The 18,771-nt window shown below is 49.2% G+C and overlaps 2 protein-coding genes and 1 gene segment (V, D, J or C); 2 read left to right on the plus strand and 1 right to left on the minus strand.

Annotated features, from left to right (window-relative positions):
- Positions 1-5,826, minus strand: part of LOC121202615 (Ig kappa-b4 chain C region-like) — a 7,608-nt gene extending 1,782 nt beyond the window's left edge. The window contains 3 exon segments of the C gene segment in view: positions 341-766; positions 1,214-2,171; positions 5,695-5,826. Of these exon segments, the coding sequence occupies positions 341-407 (67 nt within the window).
- Positions 1,381-5,695, plus strand: LOC114866191 (sialoadhesin-like). The gene is made up of 8 exons (XM_055512985.1): positions 1,381-1,387; positions 3,444-3,497; positions 3,602-3,810; positions 3,950-4,094; positions 4,131-4,462; positions 4,540-4,693; positions 4,804-4,940; positions 5,018-5,695. The coding sequence occupies exons 1-8, from the start codon at positions 1,381-1,383 to the stop codon at positions 5,090-5,092; spliced, it is 1,113 nt and encodes a 370-aa protein (XP_055368960.1). The 3' UTR covers positions 5,093-5,695.
- A 10,770-nt stretch (positions 5,827-16,596) lies between the features above and the next one.
- On the plus strand, positions 16,597-18,410 carry LOC114866018 (interleukin-11-like). The gene is made up of 4 exons (XM_029167600.3): positions 16,597-17,108; positions 17,184-17,279; positions 17,361-17,528; positions 17,641-18,410. The coding sequence occupies exons 1-4, from the start codon at positions 17,055-17,057 to the stop codon at positions 17,800-17,802; spliced, it is 480 nt and encodes a 159-aa protein (XP_029023433.2). The 5' UTR covers positions 16,597-17,054; the 3' UTR covers positions 17,803-18,410.
- The last annotated feature ends 361 nt before the right edge of the window (positions 18,411-18,771 follow it).

An 18,771-nucleotide genomic window follows, 5' to 3' on the forward strand; every position in this document is an offset into this window, starting at 1 on the left:
CTACAACAAACACTGACACTGACTGATGTTAAATGAGTTATTTATGTTTTATATGTATTAAGGTAAAAATTATTTAAAAATAACCTTTCAAAATAAAATTCAAAAAACAAACCAAGAGGCATGACACGTTCATACAGTAACAAATCCACTGATCGTAGTTCCTTCCTACCTGCTGCGATCAGATTATTTCATATTATATATATATTATATTAACAATGTTAAGTACCTTATGCAGCCAAACTGATAAACCACTCACTGCATCAGTGCTAATACAGACATTCGCTCTGTGCGATATCTGTGCAATATGTAGATTATATTTATGACATTTTTTCATACCCACTCTGATCACTGTATTCATCATCTTCGTCATCATCTAAATATTGATCATGTTTCTTCCTCATCATCATCTTCCTCCCACTGGTGTTTCCACTGAGCCTCTTTGCATCAGCTGCTTCATGCTCCACTGCTCAGGGAGACTTTATAGTCCTGAGAGCTGAACCCTGGAGGACTGACGTCTGTCCTTCATCACGAGCAGACACAGAAATCCTCCTCATCAGCACCATGACTCTGACCTCCGTCCTCGTCTGGACTCTGCTCTGCTGCTGCTTCACAGGTAAAGTCCAGAGAATCCAGCTGTGACGTGAAGCCACTGAACCGTGATGCTGCTTCATGTTGTTGTCTGTGTGTCCTCAGAGTCCAGAGGTCAGGTCACAGTGACTCAGCCTGGAGCAGTGAGCGCCGCGCTGGGAGGAAGCGTCACCATCAGCTGTAGAACCAGTCAGAATGTTTACACTTACAGCAGCTACCACTGTTTAGCCTGGTACCAACAGAGATATGGAGAAACTCTTAAACTCCTTATTGATAGATCTTCCTATCGAGCATCAGGGATTCCAGATCGTTTTTCAGGCAGTGGGTCAAACTCTGACTTCACTCTGAACATCAGTGGAGTCCAGGCTGAAGATGCAGCAGTTTATTACTGTCAGAGTGTTCATGTTATCAACAGTCAGCATGTGTTCACACAGTGAAAAACCGTCGTACAAAAAACCTCCTCAGTCAAATGAACAGAAACTGAACTGATGCAGCTGGAGGATACTGAACACACACACACACACACACACACACACACACACACACACACACACACACACACACACACACACACACACACACACACACACACACACAGAGAGTAATAAAATGCTACAATACTCACTTATGAATGTACAAAAATCATCTATCCATTTTCCCATTCGGGGGCGGAGCCTATTCCAGCAGGCTGAGGGCGAGAGGCAGCGTGCACCCTGAACAGGTCCCCAGTCTATTGCAGGGCCACACAGAGACCAACAACCCTTCACACACACTCACAAACACTTATGGGCAATGGAGAGTGAGAATGAACCCAAGGCATGTCTTTGGACCGTGGGAGGAAACCAGAGAACCTGGAGAGAACCCACACGAACACAGGGAGAACATGCCAAACCGAAAGGCACCCAGAAATCGAGCCAGGACCTTCATGCTGTGAGGCAACAGTGCAACCCACTGCACCAGCGTGTGCGTATAAAAACATTACAACCACATCCATGGTGGATGGTCCGTGTCTGTCAGATGTGAAGCCAGTTCTAGCACCAGCTACCTGCACTGGTACCTTCAGAAACCTGGACAAGTTCTTAATCCAATGAGAAATAAAACAGGAAACAAACAAAAAATACTGTATGAAATAATCAGTAAATAGACTTAACATGAAAACAGCCAAAGCTGAGCATTAGATCAGGACCAGTGAGCTGCTCAGGACAACAGAGGTGTCACCGGCGAGGTTCTGAGATGGCGGACACAAACTAGGGCTACGGTACAGACGTTCTAACACAGAGCTAACAATCAAGAGAACGCTGGAAAGGGGATGAACACACGACGATCTGAGCACTGGCGAATTAATACTGAGACTGATTACTGATTAGTGGCAGCTGGAGGATAATGACCGGACGTAAAGTGAACGTACAGTAAGACCTGGTGTGACACAGAACAGGATATGTACAACATAAAACAGGAAAGAGACCTACAAAAAATCTTTGTGACAAGAGGAGGAGAAGCCCCTGTCGTCAGACACAGCGTGGCCTCGTCTGCTGCAGCTCTTTCCTGGAGGGAGTCAGAACCAGTGGGTTGGACCCGACCCACTGCAGAAAAGACACAGAACACGTTTTAGTCAAACTCTGGCTTTGGAGGAAACAGATCTTTAGAGTTTCACTTCTGATGCACAGCACAGTTACCACGGCAACCGTCAGACTTCACTGCTGAACCATGACAACACACAAGTTTCAATGATAAAGATAACTGATATTTACATGTTTGAAATGTTTCTTTTTTTTGCTTTAAGACAAAAGCACATAAACTTTCATTTAGAATTTAACATTTACAAACTGTTTATTTTAGTAAATTTAGGTAAATAATTTTGAGACAATTTTATTTTCTTCAAAGACAAAATGCTTTTTGTCTACTTTATTATTGTCAGAATGAATTTTTTTCGGTGGATGTTTATAATCAATCACCAAACAAATATCATTATTATCTGAAAGGTTTGAAATAATTTATGGATGTAAAATATGAAAAAAAATCCTTTTAGATTTAGATTAGATAAAGGAATGAAAGGCCATGTTTTTTGTAGGCGTGTTGTTCCTTTAGCTTCACTTTTTACTGCTGTTCTGTGGTGTTCTCATGTTTTTAGTGTTCTTGCGTCAGTCTTCAGGTCCAGCTCTCATCATGTTCATGTTTTGCTCTCATCGTGTTCATGTTCTGCTCTCATCGTGTTCATGTTCTGCTCTCATCATGTTCATGTTCTGCTCTCATCATGTTCATGTTCTGCCATCTAGTGGTTGAATGTTGGATCTATTGTTCAAATAAAATCTCTACAATTCTCTCACAATATCAATCAATCAGTTAATGCTGCTATAAAGTGTAATAAACCTTTTTTTTTTATTCAAGGTCTGATGCCTCTTTATTCATCTGTTGAACATGAAACTATAGACAAATGGAGAAAAACAATGTGTCCAGTGGTTCAATCCATTCATTCGCTCACACTTGTGACGGATGTGAGGTTCCAACAAGTGTCTTTTATTTCTAGTGGTCAAACTCCAAATGAGGAGATTTTGGACTTTATCTACTGTTGAAACGATGCTCATGTGTGAAATTGTTAAAACTTGCTCAAGCTTCTGTTTTACACAAACTCACATTCAGGACTGTTCTTTATTCCAACACTTCCTCTTTCTGCACAAACCCAGATTTGCTTTGAACGAACCTCTCGTTGTTTAACAGGTAAAGACAAGTTTGTCACAGATTCTATTTTCTGCACAGTAACAGTTAATTGTGTTGTTTAATCAGTTAATTGTGCTTTTCTCGGTACGTGAAGTGTGATTTTTCTCCCTCTGACTGTTTGTGTTTGCTTCATGCAGCTGAGATGGGTTTCACTGTAGCAGCCGTTGCTTTGCTCATCGCTCTGAATCCAGGTCAGTAGCTACGGGTTTTCTCCTGGTTTCTGCTGGTTCTGCTGGGTACGTTCCTCCGTGAACGGCTCAGGCGTGGCGGGTTCTGACTCGCTTCCACTCTGCAGGCGCCCTGTGTGAGTCCTGGGCCGTGGCTCTGCCCCGGAGCCTCGTGGGCGTCGGCGGCTCCTGCCTCGTCGTCCCTTGCAGCTTCAGCGTCCCGAGGGATCAGGAAGCAAAGATCCTGGGCTGCTCAGACGGCGGCGTCTGGAGGAAAGGGGACCTGACGGGACCTGTCGTCCTCAACGCTCTCCACCCCTTCACCAACGTCATACAAGTAGGTTCTACCTTATCTCATTCTTCACTGTGGACGTCAAAGTTGTGAGTGAATTTACGACAGGACTCAACTTTCCGTCACATTTCTGCATCAAAGGCATGAAGCGACGCTGTGTTGACCGAACACTGTTTCAGGGCAGGTTCTCGGTGACCTGACGCAGAAGAACTGCACCACAATGTTCCACAGCTTCCCAAAGAATTACAGCGACACCTACTTCCTGCGGCTGAACTGCCCCGACGTGAAGTACACGTTCGCCACTGGCGTCGCCATCGCGGCTCTGGGAGGTAGGAAGCTGCGACGCTGCCCGTTCACCTGCTGAGCCTTTTATTGGGTCCGAGCGCCTTCAGACTGCGTCCTCCCCCTCCAGCCCCGCCTCCCCCCCCGGCTCACCCCTGCGGGGGTGCTGACGGCCGGGGCCCCCGTGCGGCTGCGGTGCTGGGCCCCTGCGCCGTGCCCCCTGCGGCCCCCACCCTCCGCTGGCTGCCCCCCCACGGCTCCAGGCGGGAGGACACTCACGTGCTTCAGGTGCCTCATTGAACGCTGGCTGCCCCCCACCCTCCGCTGGCTGCCCCCCACCCTCCGCTGGCTGCCCCCCACCCTCCGCTGGCCGCCCCCCCACGGCTCCAGGCAGGAGGACACTCACGTGCTTCAGGTGCCTCATTGAACGCTGGCTGACGTTGCACCAGCTGCTTTCAGACGCGCGCTCATTTTATCATCACCGTGACCCAGAGCGCAGACGGACACGTGACGATGACGTCCACCCTCACCTTCGTCGCCTCCGCCGACCATCACCAGCAGAACCTCAGCTGCTCCGTCTCCTACCCGCTGACGAAGGGCGGCAGCACCGAGGCGTCAGTGCAAACGCAGAGACTCAACGTCCTCTGTGAGAAACATCCCATTATTTCCTGAACACTTCTAGCTTCCAGTCTGTTTGTCTCAGTCTCATATCAGCGTGCACCTCAGACATCTTGCATTTCTGTCTGTTTCCTGCAGATGCTCCCAGATTCACTGTGGCGACGCTCTCCACATCAGGTCCCGTTCCTGAAGGACGCATTGTGACGTTCACATGTTCCAGTGACGCTAATCCAGCTGTGAGCCGCTACATCTGGTACAGAGACGACGGTGGAAACGTGAGACCATCAGCGACATTACAGAGAAATGGGGTTTTTGTAGAGGTTCATGGTATTTAATGCGTCTCCCTCATCAGATGCTTGCGATGGGTGAAGGGAGAAACTGTGGTTCTACCAGTGAACCAGAGGGACCGAGGGCTTTATCTCTGTGAGGCCCACACCTCCAGGGGCTCCCAGAGGTCCAGGCCCGTGTCTCTGGAGGTCAGCGGTGCTTCAGGTGAGGCCGAGTTCTGGTTGAACATGAAGGTTGCGTAACGCTGTGAAGCACAGCTGGTGGCGTTGCGTAAAGCAGCAGAGTTACATGAGCAGCAGGTTTTAGTGGTTGTGGGTGGAGCAGAGCCACAAAGGCCAACGCTGCAAAAACAAAAGCTGTTTGTTTGTTTGTAACCTCTGGTTTCTGTCCTGATCCCCGGTCCAGGTTCCTCTGAGTATTCATTCATTTATCACTACATCGTGTCAGGAGTGATGCTGGTTCTCTACATCATCACAGTTACTGGGATTGTTTTCAAGCACAGAAGGTCAGAATAGGCATTAGTTTGCAGCTTTGCTCTGTTTTCTCATGTTAAACACGTTGAGGCTCAGACTGAGGCTAAAAGGCTGCAGCAGCTCTGGCTCCTCCTCTTCCTGTGATGATGCTCATTGTTTTCTTTGCTCTTTGGTCGCTGCTTCAGCTGCTGGCTTTGCTTCATTCATTCATTCATTCATTCATTCATTCATTCATTCATTCATTCATTCATTCATTCATCTGACTAACCTTCCGTGTCTCTCGCTCCCTGTCCAGTCTGTCCAGGAGGCTGAAGGTAAGCAGCAGAACGTTGCCCATGTTTCTAAATGTGTTTGTGAAGGAAGCTGTTCCGCTATCAGAATGTCTCCTGTCAGAAGGTGGAGCAGAGGGTGGAGCAGAAGGTGGAGCAGAGGGTGGAGCAGAAGGTGGAGCAGAGGGAGGAGCAGAGGGAGGAGCAGAGGGAGGAGGACACCTACGTCCGCCTGCAGACGTGCAGCTGCGCCGCGTCCTCTGACTACGACCAGATCCAGGTGTTTTCACACACTTAGTTTAACCCCATGTCAGTAGAAGGAGGAAGTGAAGTATAAGAATGAGGAGTCAGTAGATTTAAATGTCTCAGTTATGTAAAGTTTCTTTCTACCTTGTATAGAGACTTCAGGTTATTGTAGGATAATGATAGTAAACGAAGTGGAACTGTGGATTTTTCTTTCTTTTCAGACTCGACGGCCTAAAACGACGCCGTCCTCTGATTCTTCAGACTATGAGAACACTGCAGGAAATCAGCAGCAGCCGAACTGGACCTGATGTTTTCTCTGGCTTCATTCATTTCTTCTCTGTAGAGTTCTAACTGTAAATGTTATATGAGTGTTAATAGTTTTTCAGCTACTTGTTTTGTTACTGAGTCACTGTCAGTGAGTTGAAAGTGAACCACTGGAGAAACTGTCAAAGAATCCTAACATCTTCTGATTGTACAAATAAAACAGTGAGGGGATGAACAGAAGTAAAACGATCGGTTGTTCTGTGCCGCATGTTCATTCAATGAGACTGTGAATCAATCCTGAACTGCCTGTAGGTGTTGAAGCAGTAAAGCGTCAGCAGCTGCTGCGTAGCTGCCAACAGGGGGCAGCACTGAGGAGCAGCGTCAGCCTGGAGTCTGTAGAGACTCAGCCCTCGGCTGCAGCCAGAGGTGTCTCTACTACAGGTGCTCATATATGTTAGAATATCATCAGAATCAGAAAGTAAAACTTGTATATTATATCAATTCATTAATGTAATGTTGAACCGCAGATTCACTATATTAGAAAGTTAGAATGTTGTGAAAAGGTTGAATATTGAAGAACCTGGTGCCACACTCTGATCAGCATTTGACTCCAAACGCCTTTAAATGGTGTCTCAGCCTGGTTCTGTAGGATCCACAGTCACAGGGAGGACCGCTGACACCCCACAAGGAGGGAAGAAGGTCGTGACAACAGAGCCGGCTGTTCAGAACCCTGGGTCCAGGCACGATAACAGCGAGGTGCAGGGGCAGAAGAGACTGGAGGTGTTCAAGCATAGATCATCGCACCCTGAGAGGAAGGAATGTGGAACAAACTGTTCAAACTGTGGGGGAGATTCACCAGGAGTGGACTGCAGCTGGTGGGTGCTTCAGCAGCCCCGACCCCCAGACGTGTGCATACGTGGGCTTCAGCCGCCGCATTCCTTGAGTTAAGCCCCTCTGCAGCTCTACATCTGGAGGAGCGTGCGACATGGCAGAGCCAACAATGCAGCGGAGCTGAAGGCCAAGAGCAACCTGGGCTCAGAACAGCTGAGCGGTGCCACGGGCCGGCCCACTGCACTGCTGCTGGGAAGGCAGAGGAGCCCATGAGGCTAACATGAGGCTAACATGAGGCTAACATGAGGCTAACATGAGGCTAACATGAGGCGTCTGTGCCTGTGCTCAGCAGGAGCGTCCGTCTCTGAAGGCAAAGGTTCCTCAGCGGCGTCCAGTGAGACCATGTGGCAGCTGACGGCTCCGCAGAGCGATGGGTCTCAGGCAGAGACCACGTTTCCCCACTGTGGGACTAATAGGGGAGTTTTCCTTTATTAAGTAATATTCCAATTTTCTGAGATACTGAAGTGGTCTTCATTAGTTTTAGTCATAATTGTCTCAGTTTGTTCAAGTTCCTGTTTTATTTTGAAGGACTTCCTGTGCTGTTCATACCACAGCTGTTTCATGTCATCCCCGGTTCTCATCACGCACACATGCTGTCATTAGTCATCACTCACCAGCATATGAGCCCCAGTTCTCACCACTCAGCGGTACCGTGTCTGCTCACCTCCGAGCTCGATCCCGTTCATGACCCTCGTTCTCCTGAGACCTGTCGGATCCGTGTCTGTACCTCTGCCGTGGTGACAATCTTGCTTGTTTTTGGACCTGAGCCGCACCTTGTCTGAACTGTACCCAATAAACAATTAAAAATCACAATTAAAAGAAATTAACATTTAAAATACACCAGCATGTATGTGAATCAAAGGTTTTACTTTTTTAATGGAACTATTGAAATAAATCACCTTTTTGATCCTAATGATGTGAGCAGCATCTGTGTTCAGTCACACCTGAGTGGCTTTGGTTAAAGAAGCAACACACGCAATGAGCTGCAGAACCAGTAGCTTCACGAACTCTTACAGCGGCAGGTTTAGAATGAATATTCACAAACTGCGTATTATTACACACAATATTTAGTCCGATCACTGAAAACAGTGACAGTTCTGGTAACACTTTTTTTTGAGTTTTGCTGTAGTGGAGTAAAAGCTGCATCGCTGAACATTGACTCGCTCCAGTTTCTTTGCTGACTTTGCTCCATTTCTTCCTCCTGACACTGATTTATTTCCCTTTGAGGTGATGAACGTGTCGGACTCAGTAAAGCAGTTCAGACGTACGGTCAACTTGTTTCAGCGCGACTCGGTCCGAAGGGGATTTTTCTGTTCAGTAAAGTATTAAAGCAAACAGTTGAACTTGTCTCAACGTGGAGCAGAGCAAAACAAGGAGCCTTTGTTTAAAGGCCGTCGGAAACTCAGTGAGACGCTCTAATTATAGATCAGAATGATTGTTTTATATCAAACTGGGTCAGAATATAGTTTCAGGAAAGAGCAGCATGAAGTGGAGGAAGAGTTTTCGGTTGCTTATGTAATGCTGGGGAGTTCAGCTGAGAAGGTGACGGGAACAGCAGCAAAGATCAAATGAGGCTAAAGAGGCCAAAAGGAAACGAACAGGAAGCTACGTGTAAAAGAAATCAATGACGCGTCTTAATGTGAAGGGCTGCTTTTAATCTGAAGGAGCCTCACTCAGCAGGGTTTTACGACAGGCACACGGGGAAATTTGTCTCATTCTCTGGAAAAACACAGCGATTCTGGGAAATAAAACCCATTTATTACTTGAAGGAAGCAAATAAAGTGAGAAGCTGCAAAAAAAGTACTCACTTGCAAAATAATGTGTCACATTCAGCTTGAGTTTCACCTGATGTCACACGAGGGAACGGCTGCTGTCGGGGCTGTGGTTTGTTGCTTGGTTCTTCCCGTCCTGTCGCTGTCGGGTTTGTGTTGGGGCAGAACGGCCCTCACAGCGCTGCAGCAGCATCAGCCCACGCTGAGTCATGCTCTCCAACGTCCCCAGTCCTGCTGAGTCACCCTACAACCGTACGCTGACTCTGCAGTTTGAAACAGGCTGGTTTCAGGATGAGCTCAGACCTCCAGTCATCACAGTGATTGTGACACCGACCCGCTCAGAGTGAGGTCAGAACTTTCTCTAACACATCTCACCACAACCATGTTAATGACCACAAAATATTGCTCTGCTGCCCGAAACGAGCCACTCATTTGTGGCTCTGACGTGTTCCGTTCATTTGTTGAGTGAACGTTTAACCTGCAGGTTTTTGGGCCAACGTCCTGTTTTTCTCTCTCTCACAGATTCAAGCATCTGTTTGGACCACGTCCCAGTTCTGGCTGATGCTGCGCCGTTGTCGTGGTTACACGTCTCCCGCGCGGCCTGTTGGAGGCGTTGGGTTTGAACCCTCACGATGAAGCAGGAAGCAGGAAGGAACGGTTCATTAACAGATTCCTATCAGAGTGAGGTCAGAACCTCTGACCTTCAGTGAACCTGCTGCTGAGCAGATCTGCTCAATTGGCTGCTTCAGTTTGTAGAGGTGAAGTTTTAGGGTCAAAGTTCATGAAACACTTACTCTAAGTCATAAATAAATGTTGTTTCTACTGTTTCTAAGCCACTGAAGTCAGTTAAGGTGGAGTCTGTTCTCTTTTCCTGTGAATCTGAAACTCGGTTTGTGTTTAATCTTTGAGCTCGTCTCTGGTTCTGGAGTTTCTCACTGTGGATTCAAAGACAGAGGTCAACGTCAGCGCTGCGCGGGGGGCGGTCCCTCTGTCCTCAGTGTAATTAATCCTTAAATATTTGAAACAGTTGAAACAGAACAGTTCCATGGCGTGAAGCGTTTTCAGCCGGTCGCATGTTTCTGTCTGAGGTAAAAATGGACCAAGACAAAAATAACTGCTTTACAAATATTCTGAAATGTTTCTCGTGGCTTTGGTTCCAAACATCTGTTGAAGATGTCTACAGCCCTGCTGCAGCAGCGGCCTCGGGCGTTATCACGCCATTCAATGGTCATTATCAGTGGTTATCAGCCCATACGTATGGGCCGGTAGGTGCCCATCTAGCCCCATCTAGTACCCTAACCCTAACCCTGCTGGCAGCGGTGAATAGGTGCAGTAGGTCGCTGTCATTGATTCGTAAGGTTGATCACGGCTCAGATGATTTAACCAACAGTCAGTGGGGGCGCTGTTGAGCAGTTGTTGTTCCGACGGGAGGATCGAAGTTTTGGATTTAGATTTATTAGCGAGCATAACTTAGCAAATAGCTAGCGGTATTGTGTTAGCTGAATGTAACCTGAACCCCCCACCCGTTACCCAGCACTAACCACAATAACGCTGAACGTAGCACCTTAGCTAGCTGTCATCATTTCCCAAACGCCCACATTCCGGATTTCGCCTACTTTCTATCCGTTCCCCTCCGTCTGTGTCTGTGGAGCATCCTCCACCTTTGCTGATAAGACCTGAGCTGAGGATCGGTTCTCCCTCCACGCACCCAACAACCTCTGAGACGTTTCTGAATGGATTAAGACCAAATACTGTGTAAACATAATCGGGGGGAGGCAGAGTTCACTTGGGTGGAGCACCGTCACCTGACACATGTTGCTTCTGGCGTCGGAGAGAAGAATGTTTAGGCCGTGGTTGCAGCTGTGATCAAAACCAGGATAAAAGACACAATAAAGAGATGCTGAATGAGATAAATGTGTCTGTAAAGAGACACAACGCTGATCAAAACACCACTGTCGTCTCATTTATCAGGAAAAAGTGCAGAACTTAATTCTTCATATATGAAGAAAGTAGAAAACAGCTCGCATGAGATCAGTCACGTCCCAGACAAGGCTCAGTCCTCGAGAAATTCCCCAGGAAGCGCAGACACGTGGTTCACTTCAGTCAGTGCTTTGACTCCACGCTTGGCTTCTGTTCTATAGGGAGCCGCGTGGAGCTGGATTCCTGCAGCCTTAATTACTGCCACTTTAGACTGAGGCTTTGAAACCACAGCGGTTAAACAAATATTCACATCTGTGTCAAAGCGACGCGGGCAAACGGCCAGAGGAACGAATCCATGAGGGCGAAACGCTTCCGTCTGAACGGAGTCAAACCCTCGTTCATTCAGAAGGAGAGTCTGTGTCTGACAGAGGTGTGAACTTTAACCTCAGATGTTTAGTCTGTTCCTCATGTTCCCTAAAATAAGGTTCCTGCAGGTAGAAGTTGAATCATGTATCCTTCAGTGTGTGTGTGCGTGTGTGTGTGTGTGCGTGTGTGTGTGTGTGTGTGTGTGTGTGTGTGTGTCTTTGTGTGTGTGTGTGTGTGTGTGTCTTTGTGTGTGTGTGTGTGTGTGTGTGTGTGTCTTTGTGTGTGTGTGTGTGTGTGTGTGTGTGTGTGTGTGTGTGTGTGTGTCTTTGTGTGTGTGTGTATGTGTGTGTCTTTGTGTGTGTGTGTGTGTGTCTTTGTGTCTTTGTGTGTGTGTGTGTCTTTGTGTCTTTGTGTGTGTGTGTGTGTGTGTGTGTGCCTCCGGCTCCTCGGCCCCTGAATGTTCTCATTACTTCTTCGTTTGTCAGTTCTTTGATCTTCACAGCGGCTGAAGGAGATGAAAGCGTTTGTGTGAAAAGGAAAAGTCTGCAGCCGCTCATTTGCATGAAACCCGTGCCTCTGTTCGCAGCTGCATCATTCCCCACTTTCCCGCTCCACAAACACAGACGGGGGGAAAGGAAAGCAAGGAGGAAGCGTTTGCGAACTGATGTCATAGAGGCCTCTCTGAGCAGCAGCGTGGCAGCTTTTCTGAGAGCGTGGAGGAGGAGCTGTAAACAGGAAACGCAGCCATGGAGGCGCTTCCGGCGCGTCTCCCCCAGGGGCAGAGGAGCCGGAGGCGTTCAGGGGCAGAAGCGTTCAGGGGCCGAGGAGCCGGAGGCGTTCAGGGGCAGAGGAGCCTGAGGCGTTCAGGGGCCGAGGAGCCTGAGGCGTTCAGGAGCAGAGGAGCCTGAGGCGTTCAGGGGCAGAGGAGCCGGAGGCGTTCAGGAGCAGGCCGCGTTCTGTTGTAGACTCCGTGTTCTGGTCGGTGGACGCTCAAATATCACCAGTTCAGCAGAAGCAGGAAACTACAAGTTTCTTGGAAACTCTGCCGTCGACACATGCACATTTAACCCACTGACGCTGCAGTTGGAGAAGTCAAACTCCAAACGTCAAAGTGACTCAGCTTTAACCTATTGAACCTATTGAACAGACTCAGCATCATATATAAGCAGAAACGTCACATTCAACAGCCTCCTCCACAAGGAGCGGTTTGAAGGTTCTTGAGAAACCTGCCCACAGCCCTGCGCTGGTCTGGGGCTGCTTCATCCACCCCGGTACGGCTCTGCCTTCGACTCGTCAGCCTGGACTGGCTCCTCGGCCCCTGAACGCCTCCGGCTCCTCGGCCCCTGAACGCCTCCAGCCCCTGAACGACTCCAGCTCCTCTGGCCCTGAACGCCTCCGGCTCCTCTGCCCCTGAACGCTTCTGCCCCTGAACGCCTCCGAATCCACGGCCTCTGAACGCTTCTGCCCCTGAACGCCTCCAGCTCCTCGGCCCCTGAATGCTTCTGCCCCTGAACGCCTCCGGCTCCTCGACCCCTGAACGCCTCCAGCCCCTGAACGCCTCCAGCTCCTCGACCCCGAACACTTCTGTCCCTAAACGCCTCCGGCTTCTCGGCCCCTGAACGCCTCCGAATCCACAGCCCCTGAACGCCTCCGGCTCCTCGGCCCCTGAACGCCTCCTCACGTTAATCTGAGGAGCAGCTCAGCCTGAGCTCAGGGAGGTCGAGGACGTCAGCAGGACAGGATGACTCTGACCCCTTGTTCTGTCCAGCGGCAGCTTTTGACTCTTTTCGACCGTTTTCCAAATAAATGTAATCTTCATTAGAAGGAGCTCAGATTTCCAGAGAAGCTAATTGACTCGCTTACGTGTTCTTTGCCAGGAAACTCTAGAAATTCCCTCAGAAGGTGCGAGCAGCGAAGGTGACAAAGGAAGCGAGTGTGATAGGAGCAGTTTCCTTCTTGGACCGGTTTGTCACCAGTCTGAGCGCTGGTCGGCGACCAGTGGAGCAGCACACCAGCCGCACATGTGTCGTCTCGTGGCCTCATCCACACTTTTTTCCACCATTTTCGGTGTCATTTTTGCTCAGATGAACAAAGTCATCATCTCAGCAGATAAAAATCTGCATTTTCTTCTTCGTAGTTTTTCCTTCCTGGCATCAGTCCCAGTGTTGGTGTACACCAGCGACAATGCAGTTTGTTCTGTAAAGTGTGGATGAGGTGACGACACATTAGACACAAACCTTTTAAAGCAGAGTTTTCCATTTGTTTGTTTGTGATTTCCATTCAGAGTCAATCACACAAAGAAACGTGAGATTTTTTTCTAATGACGGGGGCCAAAAGGGGGGTGTGGGGAGGTGGTCCAGAGTGGGTGTCTAGTGATGATGAAGGATGACTCAGGTGATGTGTCATACAACCCTATAAAAAGGGAAACTCTATGTTGTCTACACAAACACACACACAGTGGACACAGAAGGACGTCTGTTTATCACAGCAGAAAAAGAAGAAAGATGAACTGTAAGTTAGTTTACTTCCACAGAGGCTGAGTGTGTGTGTGTGTGTGTGTGTGTGTGTGTGTGTGTGTGTGTGTGTGTGCGTGTGTGTGTGTGTGTGTGTGTGTGGTGGATGGGGGGCAGCATGTGTACAGTAAAAGTGCTTTTACTTTCACTGAGTAGGAATGAATGAGTGAATGAATGAAAACTCGAGTGAAGCGAGTGTTTGGTTTGTTTCCATCACTAACGTTCAGGATGTGACTAAAGCCGTTACTTGTGTCAGCTTCTCACTGAGACCACACCAGAGGCACTTAGACTCAGAGCAATGAGACCAGAGCTAGATCAGACTGTTCATGCACTGAAGGACGAACCCGACCCGAACTCAGCCGCGTGGGACCGAACCTTGATCCCAACCAGCTTATTGTGTTCATTGTGATGAACGCTTGACCCGAGTCTGATGCAGCCAAACGGATCCGATTCTCTGTTCTGAAGTGCGGCTTAAAGTTTGACCCACCTGACGGAACCTCCAGGATCCAGATGTTCTGGATGCTGGAGGTTCAGCCTGTTGCTCCAGACCGCCGTCCGTCGTGCGTCTGGATCTTGTTCTTCAGGAACCTGAGGCTCAGTTTTCTGACTGTTGTTAAAACGGTAAGTTCTGACTTGGGGAAAGAGACGTCCTGAGCGCCGTTTACCACAGCTGGAGTTGTGTCCTCCCTCTGCCGTCCTCCCGCCGTGAGTCAGGCGTGAGTCCACTGCATATTTCCCCGAGATCGATCCCTGAAGAATCGACTTCTGAAGAAACGGCTTCGTCTGCTGCTAAAACCGCTCGGCCGCTGCCTTTGTAAAAAGGGCTATTTTCAGCCGTGTGACGTCAGGGGGTCACACTCAAATCAAACAAAGGGGGAAAAGCGGCTTTGACCGCGTGAATGCACGCGGAGCTGGAGGTGACGCTCGTCGCCTGCAGAGCTGCTGGGATGAGAACAAGCTCACAGCTTCTGCAAAGAGAGGCCGCGTCCAGCTCATCACATCAAAACACACTTGAAGAGACTTGAACGGACCTAAGTAGTGGATTCTGTTGTGGTGACTGAACAATGAGGGAGATTTGCTTTAATTTGTTTGTCGGCTGCGTCAGGAAACACCTGAACATGTAATTACCTCCAATAGAGAAGAGCTGATCAGGACAGAGCAGCTCGGGCATGATATACAATTACTCATGTTTTAGCCTGCTAAAACATGACCCTGTGAGTTCTCCTGATGCCTTCAGGAACACTTGACCTAAAGTCTCTGCTCACTGGCAGCTGGACTGAACTCTGATGTAGGAGACGCACGTCGCACTGATTCCAGCTCGGGTTTTGGTCGTCTATCGCTGCCGACGCCTTCAGGAGCGTCGTGTCATAGCTGTAAACTGGGAAAGTGAAGCTCTGGGCTCCGTTCATGGCTGCACCTGCTCAGAACCGCTGCTTTTGAGGAAGCGCTCTCTCATGCGTGCAGGGTTCATCCGGAGGTCTTTAGGGCAGAAGTGAAAGGCGCGGACGCTCGGGGCCGACGGCGTGGACGCGGCGGAAGCTGTGGGGAGCTGCATGTGCTGCTGCAGCTCCCTCCCCCTCTGACGTCGGACCTCGATGAGCGCTGTTCCATCCGCTGACTTCCTGCTGATCGCAGCGCTCTTTCCTACCGCCTCTGAACATAACACACATTTCTGGCTCATTAGATGTGGTTTAACAGATGTGGACGGCTGAGTAGAACAAGTGGTGATTTACGCGTTGTGGTTCCACCAATATGTTTGTTATTAAGTTATCGGCTCCACCTGCAGCAGATCCATTGATTGAACCGTTGATCTGACTCAGACAGGGATGACGAGTACTGATTCTGTCTGTCAAAGCGACTGGACTGGAGCAGCGGCCATTGACCTTTCAGGATGAGAGGGTTAATCCTCCACGTGGTGGATCCACGGCCTCTAATTAGTACGGGCTGCTCCCCCGACTCGCTGTGGGAACAGTTGCAGCTGCAGCAGGATTGCTGGGCTTTTTCCCACTAAACGCACTTAGTCCTTTTCTGCTGCAGCTGGTGTCAACCGGACGCTGAGCGTGATTCAGGGGCCGCTTTCCAACGGCCCGTGAGAAGCATTCCTCTCATTCCTGCTTCCTGATCTCACATTCAGCAGAGGATTCGGTCACAGACGTCATCTTGACTTGTGTGATATTTCCTTGAATAAAGATCATCAGTGATAACGGAGATAAAACCAGCAGCTTTAGGGGATTTTGAAGTTGAACATTCCAGTGGGTGAATTAGAATTTGAAAGCTGCTGCTCAGACCTTCTGCTTCCTAATCGCCCAAACAGGACGTCAGCGCCCTCACGCTCACAAATAGCACACCCTGGATTTTTCTAATTTTAGAGAAGCTCTTTGTTTTGCTTTTGCTGCCAGAACCGGCTTTATTATTGGAGCGGCAGCAGGAGGCGGCTGGTGTTCGAGGGCAGACATTCCCCGAAGGATAAGTCGTCTAATAACCGCATTCCTGCCCAACTGAACGGCAAACACGATTATAGATGACAGGGAACACGAGCGGCGGATTGAGTTTGGTAAAAGTTCTATTCATTAGCAGAAACGCAGAGAAGTGGCTTTAGGCCAGTTTTTCTCTGATTCACCTAAACGCACAAAATCCCCTGATTGAGTTTTGTAAAGCGCAACATACACAGAAACGCTGAGTCGTGGGATTGATTCTCGTTAGAACAAACAGCGTGGTGACGTGTGGCTGAGCTGATGTTTCCAGCTCATCAGGTTGGTGCATCGACCCAGCTACCGGTCCGCACGGGTTCGTCTGCATCCGTTAGCGCTGGGGCTTCATTTGAAGTCAGGAAAACCTAAATGTGTCAGTGGATGCTGCTGGTTTCTGCTGCTTAGTGTGAGTTGACTCATCACCTGCCATCACAGATACGGGCGTATTAAATATCAGCACCTGACCCATTTCACCTCTGAACCTTCGTACGCCACATAAATCAGCCTCAGCCCTGCAGCGGAAGCAGCGTGTGAGAGCAGAGCACGCAGAGGCTGGTTCTGACGCCTCGATAAGGCATCAAAGCTTCCGTGGGCCGTGGCCCAGAAGGAGGCTGCAGATAAAGGCCCAGCAGCTTCACGCTTTTAGCTGAGTCACACACAGCTGATCTGGGTCAGTGGCTCAGCCGTCTAACCGCCGTCCTGCTGCCTTGCTCATCGGCAGAGGCGTTGGAGAGTCCGGCTGGGCCGATGACCGGGCCGTGGCCGGGGGGTTCTGGTTCTGCTGCTCGCGGCTAACGGCCGTCCTCTTGTCTTCGCAGCCGCGCGCCTCCTCCACCTGCTGCTGCTGGCGCATCTGCTCGTGGGCTCCGCGTCTCGTCCCACGCTCGGCCCCTCCCTCCGCGCCACGCTGGGATCCATGGAGCTGGAGGTGGATCTGCTGCTCAGGTTCAGCAAGGAGCTCCACAGTCTGGTGAGACCAGAGGCTGTGACGATGCAAGCGTCCGCAGCGCCGCTTCTTCTAAGCTGCCTGTTTGTTTGTCGACAGAATGAAACTGAAGTCCAAGCCCTTGCAGTCACGCAGCTCCCGCTGCAGGGACTTCCTCGCTTCCACCACACCGCTGCTGACTTCACCGCGCTGAAGGTGACCCCGCGTTTATTGGAATTCTCCCACTGACGGTAGGAATGTTGCTGGTGGTTCTGACTCTCACCGATTCTCCCACAGCTCAACGAGTCCCTCGCTCAGCTCTACGTCTACACTCAGTCCTTCAAAGTGTACGTGGCCTGGTTGAAGACGGCCCAGGACCGCGTGGGCATGCCCTCCAAGTCAACAGGGGGCGCCAGCGCTCAGCTCCACACTCTGTCCGACCGCCTCAGTGCGTCGCTTCAACAGGTCAGACAGGAAGTCAGAGCCGAGTTCATTCAGTAGTTGATGAGAATAAACAAGAGTCAGCCTTGGTACAGAGTGATAGCATGTGAATCAGCTGTTTGTCCTCTGACTTCAGATCAACGAGGAGCTTCCTCAGTCGCCGCCTCCGCCTCCTTCCTTCCCTCTCGTGTCCACGACCTTCGACGGCCTCAATGTTTCCGCCCAGGTTGCTCAACAGTTGCAGACTTTCTGCTACTGGTCAAAGCAGGTGCTGCGGACTCTTGAGAGACAATTCTGACACTAAGCGCTGGCGTGGAGCTGCAGAACCACTGTGACGTGGTTATTTCCACCCAGCGAGGCTGTGGAGCCATGGCGGCGGCTTCGGGTCGATGAGGTTCCACCCATTCCTCCAGAAACGGGCTCCTGGAGCTCAGGGTGCAAAGCTGGGCAGGTTTGAACGCTGCCTTGAAGATCAACGGCATCCGTGTTCTTCAAACTTCATACATGTTTATAGTTTATATACATAGTCCTTAGATACACACTGGTTTCTCTGGTTTGATGAACTGGAAGCTTCTGCTGCTGAGGAGCTCTTTCCTTCACCTGTGGCCTTCTCTGCCTTCATTGTTTACACTCAGGCTGATCCTCAGGAGTGAAATCCTCAGATGCAATTTAGAATGTTATTTGTTTTGGTATAAACTACTGTATTTAGATAATGAGCTTTTTTACTTTTCCACTCAGTTTGAGGCGCTGGCGTCGCAGCTTTGATGGGTAATATTTTATATAATAACATAATAATATAATAATCGTAATATTTTTGCATAAGTAATATTAAGTGTATTATTATGTACTGTAAGAAATTGTATAGCTATTTATACATTTTGAATGTTTGAATGAAAGTTTTTTCAGTTTTACACATGAAGTAAATAATAAACTTTTCTATTTACACTGGTGTGATTTTGATCCTGCACCTTCTTAATAAATACTGTCACTGTGTTTGAGCAGAGACATGGTTCATACGCTGTGGTTTAGAGCTGCTGCTTCTGGTCTGTGACCTGTTCTGACCTGTTCTGACCTGCTCTGACCTTGATGTTGACATGTGGCTTAGTCACTGGATCTCACAGACTTTCATGTATGTGGCCTTCAGGGGAAGTCTGTGACCCTGTGTGTGGTCACAGCTGGAAACCGGATCTGTTTACATGTTTACACTTCCAGATATAATATTATTATACTTTGACTCTTGGTGGTTCTTGCTGTTAGAGGACGCTCA

Source organism: Betta splendens, chromosome 11 (genome assembly GCF_900634795.4).
Source record: "Betta splendens chromosome 11, fBetSpl5.4, whole genome shotgun sequence".
Taxonomy (NCBI): domain Eukaryota; kingdom Metazoa; phylum Chordata; class Actinopteri; order Anabantiformes; family Osphronemidae; genus Betta; species Betta splendens.

Excerpts from the sequence above, each read along its gene's own strand:
- LOC114866191 (XM_055512985.1), top strand. Across the intron at positions 3,811-3,949 it reads CCTTCACCAACGTCATACAA|GTTCTCGGTGACCTGACGCA; the intron begins GTAGGTTCTACC and ends GTTTCAGGGCAG. Across the intron at positions 4,095-4,130 it reads CGCCATCGCGGCTCTGGGAG|CCTTTTATTGGGTCCGAGCG; the intron begins GTAGGAAGCTGC and ends TCACCTGCTGAG.
- LOC114866018 (XM_029167600.3), top strand. The coding sequence starts at position 17,055 with ATGGAGCTGGAGGTGGATCTGCTGCTCAGGTTCAGCAAGGAGCTCCAC. Across the intron at positions 17,109-17,183 it reads GCAAGGAGCTCCACAGTCTG|AATGAAACTGAAGTCCAAGC; the intron begins GTGAGACCAGAG and ends GTTTGTCGACAG. Across the intron at positions 17,280-17,360 it reads CTGACTTCACCGCGCTGAAG|CTCAACGAGTCCCTCGCTCA; the intron begins GTGACCCCGCGT and ends ATTCTCCCACAG.